Source organism: Papio anubis, chromosome 11 (genome assembly GCF_008728515.1).
Source record: "Papio anubis isolate 15944 chromosome 11, Panubis1.0, whole genome shotgun sequence".
Classification (NCBI taxonomy): Eukaryota; Metazoa; Chordata; class Mammalia; order Primates; family Cercopithecidae; genus Papio; species Papio anubis.
Window position 1 is genome coordinate 32722109 of NC_044986.1, and position 14404 is coordinate 32736512.

At 51.4% G+C, this 14404-nt stretch overlaps 1 protein-coding gene across 7 annotated transcripts in view; it reads right to left on the minus strand.

Moving 5' to 3' along the window:
- Positions 1-2407: 2407 nt before the first annotated feature.
- The window catches only part of PAX2 (paired box 2), an 81607-nt gene continuing 69610 nt past the window's right edge, over positions 2408-14404 (minus strand). For 2 of the 7 annotated variants that reach the window (XM_021943591.2, XM_003904143.5), the window contains 3 exons: positions 7616-7717; positions 5278-5364; positions 2408-4812 (listed from right to left, as the gene is read on the minus strand). In XM_021943591.2, the coding sequence (XP_021799283.1) occupies positions 4691-4812; positions 5278-5364; positions 7616-7717 (311 nt within the window). In that variant the 3' untranslated portion in view covers positions 2408-4690. Of the gene's footprint in view, positions 4832-5277; positions 5365-7380; positions 7464-7615; positions 7718-14404 lie in introns of all 7 variants that reach the window. The other 5 variants (XM_021943593.2, XM_021943590.2, XM_021943592.2 and 2 more) reach the window with 4 other exon arrangements.

Here is a 14404-nt window from a genome sequence, read left to right on the forward strand (position 1 = left end):
TGTTCTGATTACCTTTGTAGCTTCATCTCCTGCCAACTCCCTCCATCCCCACCCCTCCCCCAGCACTTGATACTCCAGCCACATTGTATCTAGCGTATTTTCATGACTTCATGTCTTTGCTCCTACTCTTCCCTCAACCCAGGACACTTCTGTTCATCTGTTTCTAACTGTCATACTTGGTGTGCCTCAGCCGGGAACTCTGTAGGGGTGGGATGGGGACAGAGCCAGCAGAGTCAACATGACTTCTGGAGAAAAGGAACTGAAGCAGGATAACAGGCCCTTTTTGTGTCTGGGGTGGGTGAGTGGGGCTGCAACTGGCCAAGGATGATAGATCATGTTTTGGGGCCCTCAGGCCCCAAATCAGCACTCTAGGAGGGACACTGCATGAAGCCTCTGGGCAGAGGTGCTTACTGTAAACAGTGGAATGTTTGCTGTCCAATTCAGCCTGAGAGAGACCAGAAATAGAACAGAAGAGGTTCCAGTGAGACCCACATGGGGCCATGGCTCCCAAATCGATGGATTGGGCAGGGCAAGGCTCCCTCTCTGGGGTGGACCTGGAAGAAAAGCCAGGCACTGGGGGTCCGGTACCTGCTATATATGATGAGGGCAGTGTTCACTGGGCTTCCCTGGCCCAAGCCAGTGCCCTGGCAACTTCCAGAAATGTACTCGCTGGGCACTAGGCAATAGTCAGGAGTTCTGCCATGCTGGGTTTTCATGGGTTATGACCAGGATCTCCAAGGGTGCACATCTTCCAGGGAGTGCAAGATAATCCATTTGGGTATGAGAACATCAGAACTTCTATTTTTACATATTCCAATCTTGTTCTTTTAATATTTTACCTTTTACAAGATTCATGATATGTTAGTCCAATAATATATTTATGAAATTTGTAAATCAGTAAATATACTTATATTGGAGTACACATTCAGAATTCTTTTGGCTGAGAGGGTGTATGACCAAAGAAGTTTGAAGGCCACTCTTCTAGGAGGCTGGTGGTCAAGAGAGCCAATACCAAGCAGGGCGAAGGGTGCAACTGCCATTTGCTGAGATGAAGAATAGCGGGGAGACACAGGTGCAGAGGGAGGGGGAAGGGAATGGACTTGATTGAGGGTTTGCTGATTTGTAGAGGGTCCTGCACATCCCCCAGAAGTGCCATGATGTGGGTGAACCTGGGCAGATTGGCTTGAAAGAAAGGTCTCTGGGATTCTGATGGGAAGGAGGTGTCTAGGAGACACTGTCCCAAACCAAAGGGGAAGGTCACTTCTTAGTCTGCCCCAACGTCCTGCTTGCATCCCTGGCAGCTCAGAGATTCAAGAGCCTTTCAAGTGGGAGGAAGCTGCGATAGAAGCTGAGCTGGGAAGGAGTCCCAGGAGCACAGAAGGAAAGTTTCCAGGTGGAAGCTGGGTCCTTTGTGTTGGCAAGAGTGTGGGAGGGCCAGAGCTGGGAAGCTGTTGAAGGGATGGAAAGGAGACCCTCCCAAGTATCTCTGATGCAGCAGAACAATCCTGGACAGTCACCACATCCCCCAACCCCTGCAACACCTCCCAAACAGAGAACAGAGAGGTGGAGACATACAGATCTTTCACTGGGCATCTGGACACAAGAACAGCAAGGATGGCTAAAATAAAACAATTCTCCTACTACCACACCCCCAGACCCATCCAGGGACATATAGACGAACACATAGATGAACAGAAAGCCGTACCTATGCAGGAAGCCGCCGACCGCCCCGCGACAGACATAGGGGTCTGCGTGCTCTCTCGGGGACACACCCAGACCACAGCACAAGGCGCACCAATTTCAGCCGCTTCTTGCTGGGGTCCGGGGCTCCGCAAGACACTGGAGGCGCATGAAGACCCATGAACCAGCTCCCGGGGCCTCTGCGGGGCATTCTTCGGGCCCAGAAGTAAACGCAGAGCGAGGAAATTTGCGGCAAGCCTGTGCGGTCTTCGCGTCTCATTGCAGACTCCGGGGATAAAATTGCTGCTGCGCCCACGCGCAACTGCACTGGATGGGGAACGGAGGGAGGAGATAGGACAGACGACCACCCCTCCACCCACGTGGAGAGGGCCTCAGACGTAGGGTTCTGAGAGCCAGCACCCTAAATCTGGATGCGGGTGTACTGATAGGACCACAGAGTTGGCCTAGTATAGGCGCCTAACTGGGAGTTATTCTGAAGAGTAAGAACTTCCTGTCCCAGGGCCAGGGTGCACGGGGGAGGGTGGCTACTAAAGGGCAGGCTTGTCTCGGCCTCCACCGTGGTTCAGCTGCCGCCAAGGAGGTCTCCGCAAAGGAGTTGGAGGTCGCAGTGGGAGTGTAGTTGGGAAGATCATTGAAGGGACTTTTGGGGATCCACCAATGGAGGGGAGGCCCATCTCAGAGACAGGGAGAGACAAACTTGGAGCCATGGGGAGTGACATACAAAATTTTATTCTTTCTTTATTATTATTATTATTATTTATTTCTTATGTGCACAAAAGAAAAAGAATGAAAACGAACCAACGCGCTGAAAGTGGCCGGGGAGACCAGAACCGTCCGGGGAACTTTTAGCAGGTTAGGCCTGGGCCTGGGTCCGGGGCCTCTGCCCGGCCAGCCCCACAGGACTGGAATGAATCGGACCTTGGACCTCGGCGCCCTCGCCGCCCCGTTCGGGCCACTGGGGCCTGGCTGGGCGCCGGGTTCCCTTAAACGATTCTCTTTTCTCTTTTTCCTTTTCAAATAAAAAAGGCTCGAAGGGGAGAGAGATCTGGGCGAGGACTCCAAGCCTTTTCGGATTTGTTCAAGGATTTTTATTTATTTATTTTCACTTTTATTGACTTTGTTTCTGTTATTTCGAGTCGTCACGATCCACGGGTGAGGAGACATGCAGGGCGCATCGCCACTACCGAAAGAGCAACTACGGGGTGGGGCGGGGCGGGGCGGGGCGGCCCGGCCTTCGGCCGCACGGGGCGCGCGGGGCACGGCCGCGAGGGGGCGAGCCCGGGGGCTGGAGCTGCCACTTCGGATCTAGCCTGCGGAGACAGGGCGGCCGGGCCAGGGCTGGGAAGAGAGGCCGAGGAAGGAACAGAGACAGACAGACGAGAGCGACAGAGACGGAGAGAGACAGGGACAGAGCGAGAGAGAAGCGGAGAGGAGAGGGGGGCAGAGGGAGAGAAGGGCAGGGAGGAAAAAGCGAAAACACGGAATTACAGAGAAAGAGCCAACAAAACAGGCCAGAGGAGTCCACAGGACCATGTTCGTCATTTTGCATAGAGATTTCTTTTCTTTCGTAATTTTTTTGTAACATAAAAAATGCCCCCCTCCCGCAGGACGTGCTGTGCTTTAATGGGCGTGTAGCTGTGTTCCCCCCTCCCTCCCAGCGAGCGGCGACTCTCACAGCACAGACAGCGGGGCGTATCTACAGGCAGGGCTGGCGGGCGACAGGGACTCTATGGGGCCGGGCGGGGCAGGGCGGAGGGGGAGGGGTTATGTACACCGGGGTTCGCCTTCACACAACACACACCATCATTCCACAAAGCAGCAGCCTGGTGGCCTTTTGTGTTGTTTTGTTCCTTTTTGCAAAGACCATCATATTAAATAAATGTAGACTTTTTGTGGTTCTGTTCAGTTCCTGCCGGAGGAGGAGGCTGGGAGGGGGTGGGAGGAGTGGAGTGGGCAGCCCCTCACTTCCACCCCGCAGCAGCTCAGACGCCAGCTCAGAACCGGTTCTTACCACCGGCAGATTGAGAGTCTGTGTCGGGGGAGGGGGAATCAAGTAACTGCTGGAGGAAGATCCCAGTCCGCAGCCTATGGAAACTGGTCCTGCGGCGGTCCCGGAAGAGCATCCGATGGGGCTGCGAGTCAGGGAGGAGGATGCAGGGCGTCGAGGACGGGCGAAGGACGGGCAGGAGGGGAAACTGGGAGGCCAGCAGGTGGAAGAGACGCTGAGGTAGGGGCAAGGCAGGGCTGAGAGCAGGGTCTCGCAGCAGGAGGTGTCGGGCCCTGGGGAACTAGGCAGTCCAGGTGGAGCAGTGAAGAGCCGAGAGCCCAGCTCGGTCGGTGCGGGCTGCTGGACCCCTCGCTCCTTGGGTCCCAACCTTGGAAAGACCTGACGACCCCAAAGCCCGTTCCTAGAGCGGGACCCCCACTCCCTCATTCCACCTTCTGCGGCAGGGCACACCCGGAAGGCGAGGGCAGTCCGGCTGGCACTGGGGGTAAAGAATTTTCCCCAAGGATTCGGCAGCGAGCTCTTCCTACTTCAGTAGAAAGTCGTTTTGTTCTTAATCTCCTTGGCCCAGCCCCTCCAGCGAAGCCTTCCGGCGCCCAAGCGTCCGAAGCGGGTGCCTGGGGCTGGGCCGCGCTGCGGTCCGCGCTGATTGTGTGTCACAGAAACTTACGGCGCGCGCCGGCTGGTCGCGCCCGAGTCCGGCCGGGTGGCTGGCGGGCTTCGGGGCTGGCTCGGTCGAGGCCGGGGCGAGCTGGGCCGAGTCCGCTTAGCGCCGCCGCGCAGTCCAGGCAGGCGGGGAGGGGCGGCGGGCGGGGTTGGGGGCGGTGAGCCCGGGCCTGAGGGTCCCGCCCGCGGCTCCACCCGTCCTGTCCGGCCTTCGAGGGGGTGATGTGAAGGGTTGCGGGTGTCCTGGGATGGGGTGAGGCTGGGGCGGTGGCCGGGAGGCATCGCGTCGGGTCGGTCCTCCCTCCCTCCGGGGTGGGGTCAGACGGGGACGATGTGGAGGCCGAAGCTGTCGGCCTGAAGCTTGATGTGGTCCCCGCGGTAACTAGTGGCGGTCATAGGCAGCGGCAGCAGCGGCAGGGGCGGAGCCCCGGGGGGCGGCACTATAATAATAAGGGGAACCTGGAAGTTAACACAGGAGAAGAATGGGCTGGGTGAGAGGACAAACAGGAGAACAAAAAAGGAAAGAAAAGCAAAGAAAAGACCTCCCCTGGCTGGGGTCCAGCGGGATCTGGACTGGGAGACCTCGGCTGGGCGGTGGAGCCAGTTGCCCTGGAGAATAGTTGCGTTCACCGGGCATGAGAGGGACCCGATCCGGGGAAGCCCGGCTGCGCACCCTCCAGGGGATCCGAGGGCGAGGGCGGCGCAGAGCCTCGAGCGACCAGGGAGGGGACGGGAGGGCAGGAGGTGCGGGCGTCCTCAAGGGGTCCCCGGGCCTCAGTACTGCACTAGCAAACCTGTCCCCCTGGCCCGGCCGGGCCCCCAGAGGTCGGGTCGCCGGGAGTGGGACCGTGCCCAGAAGCCGCGCGGCCGCGCTGAGCCGCCGGCCAGCCAGGTGGCGTACTCACTTAGTAAGGCGGGGTTGCTGAATCTCCAAGCCTCGTTGTAGGCCGTGTACTGGGGGTGGCTGTACGGGTTGCCGGAGAACTCGCTCCCTGCGGGAGGGTCGGGGAGTGGGGATCAGACGCGTGCACGCCGGGGCGGACCCCACGAGTCCGGCCGGTGGCTTCTCCGCCCGCTCCTCCCTCCGGGTCTCAGGCGCAGGTGTCGCGGGCAGGGTAATAGCCTGGCGGGTGGGCCGGGCGGAGGTGGGGCGATCACCGCGTCCGCGTGGGGAGAGCCCGGGGAGGCGGGAAGCACCGACGCGCTCGCACACCCACGGGTGGACCCTGTGGGCGAGTGCCCGCCCCGGGCTTCCCAGCGGAGGTGCTCGCGGCCACCCACGAAGGGTTTGTACTGGGGCGCGTGCACCCTGTCGCGCTGGGGGCCAGGGCTTTATAGAGGCCACTCCAGTTCTAGGAGGCATGGCCCCCAATGGGCGGAAATGGGGGTGGGGGACGGTGGCGAAGAAAGGCCTTCGGGACACTTTCTCCCGGAAAGTCCTAAGAATGGCATCAATGCGCGGTGCCAACGCAAGAGGTGGGGGCTCTGTTGGGAGACACCGCCCTCCCGCTTTTCCCTCTAGAGGTTGGTTGCGTGGGCTACGCGGCAGGGGATGGAGGCGGCAGGAAGCAGGTGAACTGCCCGCTGGTCCGCGAGCGGTGAGCAGAGGGCCCGTGGGTTGGGAGCCGTCGGAAGCTGCCTCCCTCCCTCTGCGGGAGAAAGGCCAGGCCTCCAGGTTTCCCCCTCGCCCTTTCTCCTGTGTGATGACCCCAGACTGTTTACAGTGATCCCTAACCGCGGGTTAAGTAGAGGAGAAGGGGCCCCTCTCTGAGAGGGAGCTGGGGTGGGGGTGGGGGATGCAGCCACTGGAAAGCCTGTTTATTGACGAGGAGGGAAAGCATGCGTGCAGCAGGATAATGAGCTTCTGAGCTCAACTGTGACCAAGAGGAACTGAGCTATCTCCTTCCCCATCGCTAATGAAACAAGTGTAATTTCCTCATCAGCACTAGATTCTGTTTAACGACTCCCCCCTCACCACCACGAGCTCTCTGCGGCTCCCTCTTCCCCACCTCCCTGCAGACTCCCTGCCCCCACTTCCCCACTCTTCCCTCACCCCCACCTCTTTAAAACCTCCTCCAACCCCCACCTGCTCACTGCTGGGAGCTTCTCCCTAAAATCTCCTTGCCCCCCAATAAGGCTTCTACTTCCCTTCCCCTAAATCTGGGCAGGAATCCCTTTACCCACACCTCTAACTCCCTTCAGCCCCTAGTCTATAAGACCCAGCAGCAATCTCCCTCTTTGCCACTGTCCCACCCCAAGCTCTGCTTACCCATGGTTATCCCTAAATGTCTCTGGATGGATGGGGCCAACCACTCTCTTCTATCCTCCCCCTTCCCCATACCAATGAGAGTTGAACTTCAGGGAAAGGCCATATAGAGGGCGGCCAGAGGGAGTGAGTTGCTGGCTGAGTGAGTCTAACCCTTCTTAAGACAAGAGTGTTTTGGTGTTTGTGTGCATAGGAACTTCAGCTCTCTTTGGCTTCAAGCCCCTGCTCCCAATCTGGGGATTGGGGATGGGTATAGTACAACCTCCAGCTGCAGTCACCAGACGTTAAATAGAGCCTCTGCCTCTCTGATCCAAACAACCCAAACCCAACTCCTCTGATCAGGGATGGGTCAGAGCCCCAGGGGAGCAATGGAAGGCTGGGTGCCTCTGAAGAGGTATAGGGGTGTTCTAGCCTGTCTCGCTGCAGTGAGTCTCCCTGGTTCCTGCCGCAGCCTGATCTCCATTCCTCTTAGGGACTAGCTCCCTCCTGCCTCTGGGTTGGCGTTGGTTCTCAACATTGGTCTTCCCTTGTGTCTTGGTGTGTACCAGGGTGGCTTTGTCTGAGTGACTGACATGCCCCTGGAAATGGTTCTTGGCTCCAAGTTTCCATGGAAACCAGGGCAGGCTCTTCCAAGCAGTGTCAGCTGGCTGGGGTGGGCTGGGCACTGAGGGTGGAGCTGAGGCTGAGTGCTCCTCGGGCACAGACTCGGGTGGGTGGGCGCTGTGGAGGGGCCATGACATACAGTGGGTTGCACACAAGGGGGCACTTCTGCAAGCTTCCTCCCGGGCTTGCTCATGAGGGAGGATGAGGGACCAACTGCAGCCTCTAGGGAGAGAGAGGGACAGAATAGCAGTGGTTTGCAGGGAGGGGACGTTGGGTCTCCCCCCACCCCAGCCTCAGACTACAGACCATTCAGCAGCTCACCCACAATTTAGTTCCCCCCACCTAGATTAGGCAGCTGCAGCATTGTCACCTACCAGGCACCATTCCTGCCAGGGTGGAGGTGGGGTAGCTTCCCTGGCCAGTGGGGGGCACGTGAGGGGGGTAACCAGGCAGAGTGGTGCTCGCCATGTCACGACCTGGAAAAACACAAAGGGGAAGGAGTGAGGCCTGGAAGAAAGGGGCCTGTCTCTACTCACACCAGGGTACTGCATGGAGAGGAAACTCTTGGAGAGGAAAGAGCTCTGTGCAGACGTGCGGGGGTACGTGTGCCGTTCTGCACCTGAATGCGCAAGTCGGAGTGTGCCTTTGCATGTGTCTAAGCTAAATATCTATGATCAGCTGTATGTATGCATCTCTGTTTTGTATAGCTCTTTGTGTCTCTGTGCATTTGTGTGTGTGTGTGTGTGTATTTGCCTTTGCCTGTGTCTCTGTGCATTCCAAACCCAGATGGAGATGGGAGGGAGATGACCTGGTTTTACTCCTCCTTCTCAGCAAGATATTCAGCTGTGGTCTCTCCAGTAGCCAAAGGGACCTCTATCATCTTGCTTATCTTTCCTCTCCCTAAGACCCCATCTTTCCTTCAGGCTTGGAGGACACCCCACCATCACCCCTACAGGGAGTGATGGCTATTCCTTGTCCTCTCCAAGTGGAGCTGCAGGTGCTGGGCCTGGCAGGTGTGGAGAGCAGGGGGCCAGCCAGTGAGCTATTTTGCTGTTAGTGTTTATGGCATTTACATGATAGAAAACCACCCTGAAGTGAATCAGGAGCTTTGAGCCAACAGTGCAAGTGGACCAGATAAAGTTCCAATGAGCAAAATCTGTTCCCCCACCAGCTGCTGGACTTCTGTCCCTGGAGGGCTCTCCAGCTAGAGCCTGGAGGGTGGGAGACAAAGCGAGTCAAGATGAGAGTGCTACCCCTGGTCCACAGACATGTCCTCTGGGACACAGCTGCACATGACTGGGCTCCCTTCCTTGCCTGCACACTCCATTGCTATGAAGGGGTCACCACCTCCCTTTGCAATTTAGCATTTTCTGATCTTTAATAATAATTTGCTTTCTCCCCTCTGCTATAATCCCTTCATCCTCTCCTGGACCTCCTGGAACCCCCTTAACCCCTCCAGATTCCCCTTATCCTCCTCACTAGCCAATGCCACTCTACCACTCTAATGCCTCTGTCCATCCTTGGGAAGGCAAGGCATGGCTGCAGAAAGTCACAAGACTATGCATATCCGGGCCCATTCACTTTCTTTTCGTCAGCTGGACCATAGTCATTAGTCTCCCAGTGGCTATTCCAAAGCATCTCTCTCTCTTTGCTACACTCCCTTTGAAGAGGGCCTCACCTCCCTGCATTCCAGAGATGTATGAGTTTCCTCACCCCTTCCTTGACACATCTGAGTGATCCATCCTTCCCTAGCTACAGAGCTACAGCTCAGGTTTTTGCATTTCTAGCACCCTGCTGAACATTTTCCTTAGCTGTCCCTCTGTCACCTCAAACCTAACTGGAATAAAAACAGATTCATCTTCCCTCCGTCGGTTCTTATGATCTTGAAGATCATAAGACCAAAAACTTTGGAGTCCTTCTTGACATAGCCTTCTTCCTCTCATTCTAGATGAAGTTAGTCACCAAGTATTGTCAATTCTCCTTGGCAATGTCTGTTACATCTGCTCTATTTCCATTTCTTCCACTACCTTCATAGCTCAGCTTTTAAGCACCTTCTTTTTGCCACACAGTATTTTTGCTTGCATTCCCTGCCTCCACATTCTTCCCCTCCTGTCTATCCTAAATGTGGCTGCTTGGCTAGTCCTCATGAAACATTGCTTTCATCACACCACTTCTCTTGTAAAAACCGTCGCTGATTCCCCGTAGTCTATAGTTTGAAATGAAACTCTGTGGCTTTTAAAGCTGCTAAGGTACTCTTTCCACCCCACTTAAGATTCTCACCCCTCCTGGTTTAGTTTGACTGTTTTTATTGGCTTGTGTGATGTGAACCTCCTACGCTTTTGCCATGACCTTTTCTTCTTCCTTGTCGTTTTCCTCTCCTTCCCCCCGAAGTCTTAAAATCCCTACCATTCTACCCACCAGGGAAATTTCTCTCTTCCAAACTTCCACAGCATCTGTGCTGCATGGTTTACCATGCCATTATATATCATAATGCATCAGCCCCGATAACATAGCTTGCTTCTTCAAACAGATCATAAGCAACCTGAGGGCAGGACCCTGTCTTCTGCTTTATCCTGCATAGTTGAGAACATGGTAGATGCTCAATAAACACTTGTTGATTAATCCTCCATCAATCTATTGCACTTAACAGCCAATTCCTGATGGGTTATAATTTTTTTATTGTTTCATATATATTGGTCTCCTTAAAGAAGTAAAGGCTGGGATAAAATGTAAATATTAGAATATGCTTTTTCTTTAAAAAACAATTTAAACAATAGATTATGATTTTTATAAGCTGATGAGAGGTTTACAGTAAGGGACTCATATATTGTGACTTTATCATGCAATAGAATGATTTTCCTCTATACCTGTCTAATATAGCCAATATCTTACATTTCCGAAAACTCGAGAACAAGCAGAGTAGAACTGCCAAACACGAGATCAGTTTTGACTCCTAGAGAGACAGAAGAAAGGATTCGTGTTTGCCTTGATGTGGGTTTTCTTTTATTGACTTCTGTTGTCAATGAAAGCTACACTCCTCCTGACTGTCTCTTAGTGGAGTGGACCTGAAGTAGACAATGACAGCAATATCAAAATCAATTCCTAGAGAGATTAATAATATGGCACTTATTGGTCAAAAAAGGCCCAGGACAGGATCGAGTTAGGGAAGATGCAGGGGTTTTGAAGCTAAACAGATAAAGAAACCTAATTCCTCCTTCCCTGTCATCATAAAGTCTGCAAAGCAGCCAGGAAAAGGGGTGTGCCTCTTTCTTAATAAATAGGAATTTAAATGCATCTTAATTTCGGTTTTCAGTTGCATGATTCCCACAACCTATCACCATGAATTCCTTATAATCTAAGGTTTTGTCACAAAATCTCCTACCTCATTTCAGGAGGAAGGAAGAAAGGCTGGATGACTAGAAAGATGTTTCTAGCTAACCTGGATGCAGTCTTATTGGAAAGTTTTATTTCCACTGGCTTTCTCTCTTGCAAAATGGCAACTTCCCTCAGGTAGGAACTTTCGCATGCTGAAAGTCACCCACTGGACAGTTGATTGAAAGGCACATTGCCAAATTCTATTTAGAAAACTGAAGCTGGGCAGTGCCATGTAGAAATTTTAAAAATGTGAAAGAAGAGTCCCAAGACTAGGAAAAAGCAGGCAAGCTTCCTCGTGTTCTGCATACAGCTGTGCACCTGCTGCTGCGGAGTCTATAACACCAGTATCACCACAAAGAGGTACCCTGTTAAGGACCCCTGAGCCACTAACGGTGCTGGCCACTGCATACAAAGCACTCTCAATTGCTTCATTAGCACACAGGTGACACCTAAAGAGCAGAAAAAAATTGACCAAACTCTTGCCAGAGCCATATATTTTTCTGGAACACCATTGTCAATAATGGAAAACACATACTGCAGGAAGTTTTCAAATTACTAAGACCGTCATACCATTTGCCCAGCAGCATTCTTTGAGCAAGCCTCTTTTAGTGAAAGAATATGAATGGGTAATGGAATCTGTGCAAGCAAGAATCGACAGAGCACTGGGCCTTGCTGTACTATACATGGGTGGAAAAATAGGAGTGCAGACAGACTCTAAAACTGTACAACAGCACAGCCACCTCCGTTATACCAACAAGCAAAAGCACAGAAAAAGGAGAAAACAGCTATGTGACAGAATACATCAGTTATAAAATACGTGCCACCCAACAGAAAGCAGTAGAGGATTTTCGTTGCTCACTGACAATGGCCAGTAACATAAAAACAGCATAAGAAATTATAAATGGACAAAACCCCACATACTATTACAAGAGGATGGGCATTTCATGTTGGACGCTTGCTTTCCAAGGTACAAAGTTGTTTTTTGTTTTTCGTTTTTTGAGATGAAGTCTCGCTCTATCGCCCAGGCTGGAATGCAGTGGTGCGATCTTGGCTCACTGCAACCTCCACCTCCTGGGTTCAAGTGATTCTCATGCCTCAGCCTGTAGCTGGGACTACAGGTGTGTGCCACCATGCCTGTCTAATTTTTGTATTTTTAGTAGAGACAGGGTTTCACCATGTTAGTGAGGCTGGTCTCGAACTCCTGACCTCAAGTGATCCGCCTGCCTCGGTCTCCCAAAGTGCTGGGATTACAGGCGTGAGCCACCACGCCTGACCAAGGTTACAAAGTTTTTAAAGATGAAGAGCCTTCCAGATGATGAGGTAACTTCCTTGTTTCAAGGGTGAGACAATGAAGGCACAATGATGCATCACGGTTTTACCATGACTACATAGCTAATAAATGATAGAGCCAAAATTTGAAGCCATGTTTATACCACGCTGCCTTTTAATAACACGAAGCCAGATACTCCCCAAAAGAGCCAAAGAAAAGGAAAAGAAGTCATCTGACAAACAAAAATCTCATATCGTCATGGTTGTTGATAAAAAGGACTCAGAGAACAAAATCCCGACGCCAAAAGTCTGTAATAAAACTCCATGGGGTGGAGTATTAATTTCCTGCGAGAATTTTCTGAAAAACAAAGAGGGTCTTCAAGAAACAGTGGTAGTGGAGAATCTTAAAGTCCCCAGAAGTGTTCAAAGCACTGTACTTGATGAGGATATCTTCTCAGTTCAACTGCAGAAGTCCCTGAAGATTCTACAGCCAATTTCTACAGCAATCACTACATCTGCATCAGACAGTGCACTTTCGTCAGACATTCCTTACCAAATGGGCCAGATCAAATCAACTGTTTTGGAGAATCTAAGTGCAGCTCCTCTTACAAGTACAGAGAAAAGCAAAGTGAAAGCCTTTATTAAGAAAGTTGAAAAATTGTAGTCATCAGGTAATTTGCGCTACTTTCACTATCAGGTCTAAGATTCAAGGTCAGAGCTGTGTTTCTACTTGTGCCAGGACTAGCTAGCATTCATCGAGCACCTACTATATGCTGGGCAGTGTCCTTCGTATTTTATATGATGTATTATCTCATTTAATCTTCATATCAACCCTATGATGTTGATGTTTTTATTTTTATTTTTATTTTTATTTTTATTGAGACAGGGTCTTGCTCTCGTCAGCCAGACTGGAGTGCAGTGGCACAATCTCGGCTCACTGCAACCTCCGCTTCCCAGGTTCAAGTGATTATCCTGCCTCAGCCTCCCCAGTAGCTGAGATTACAGGCACCTGCCACCATGTCTGGCTAATTTTTGTATTTTTTAGTAGAGACGGAGTTTCGCTATGTTGGCCAGGCTGGTCTCCAACTCCTGACCTCAGGTGCTCCGCCTGTCTCAGCCTCCCAAAGTGCTGGGATTATAGGCGTGAGCCACCGGGCCCGGCTGTTGATATGTTTTTAACCTCCCCCACCTTTTTTTTTTTTTTTTTTTGAGACAGAGTCTTGGTCTGTCTCCCAGGCTGGAGTGTAGTGGTGTAATCTCCACTCACTGCAATCTCTGCCTCCCAGGTTCAAGCGATTCTCCTGCCTTAGCCTCCCAAGTAGCTGGGAGTACAAATGCCTGCCCCTGCACCCAGCTAACTTTTGTATTTTTTAGTAGAGACACGAGGTTTTGCCATGTTGACCAGGCTGGTCTCGAACCTCAGGTGATCCACCCACCTCGGCCTCCCAAAGTGCTGGGATTACAGGTGTGAGCCACCATGCCCAGCCTTTAATCCCCAGTCTATAGATGAGAAATAAACTCAGAAGGGCCAAGTATAATGTCCAAGATTTCACTGCTAGTAGATGGCAGAAACTGGATCACAGAACAGGCTGTATACTTGGGAACTGATCCTGGAATGATATTATTCTTAAATAGTGCAGACCCAGAAAACAGATAGATGTTTGGTCCAGGAAAGTAATATGGGATCATGCTAAGTGAATCTTTCCTATAACAGAACATCTTGTCACTTCTTGTTTCTTATGTTTCAATTTCTTCCACTTTTTTACAGTGGTGGTTTTAAATTGGGGTTAACTGATGCCTTAGGAACCCATAGATCACTTCAAGGGGTCTATATAAATCTATATATAAGATGTTATAGACATTATATATCTGTATCTTTCTGTGTAGATGGTATATGACTTTTATCATATTCTCAAAAAATATGGCTTAAAGATTAATAAGCACTCTTTATAAAAAAAAAAAGCAAAAGAGCCCCGTTCTTTGGCATAAGACACTGATTTGTTTGCAACTACTTGAATTGTATCAATAAACAAGATGATACGAAGCACAGCAAAATAACATGTGAAGTAGCAGGGAGGTTTATCTCAAGTCAAGGAAAATGTCAGCATTCAGAAGATCAAGGAAATAAAAAGGACGCCACGAAAGAAGCAGAAACTGCTGCTCATGATGGCTCAGATGAGACTTATTAGACATAGATTTATACAGCAAAAGTTCTATCGAGGAGTTCAGAGATGCTTTTCCTCAGCATCTTTCTCTGAAAATAAGCACTTTTGCTACCCACTTGACACTGTGGAAGACCCTAAGGCCAGAAAACATAACTCTTGTTTTACTACCCTATCCTCAAGTTCTGTCTGCTTCTCATAAGGTAGCGAAAATGAAGACATTAGATTTCTTCAAGGCTGGCAGTCTGTGCCTGCATTTGACATAGGCATTTATAATACTTACAGGAATACACAGTTATTAAATTTGTAATTGCTGCCTAAATATATAAATGCATAATTGGTATTTACTATAACAAT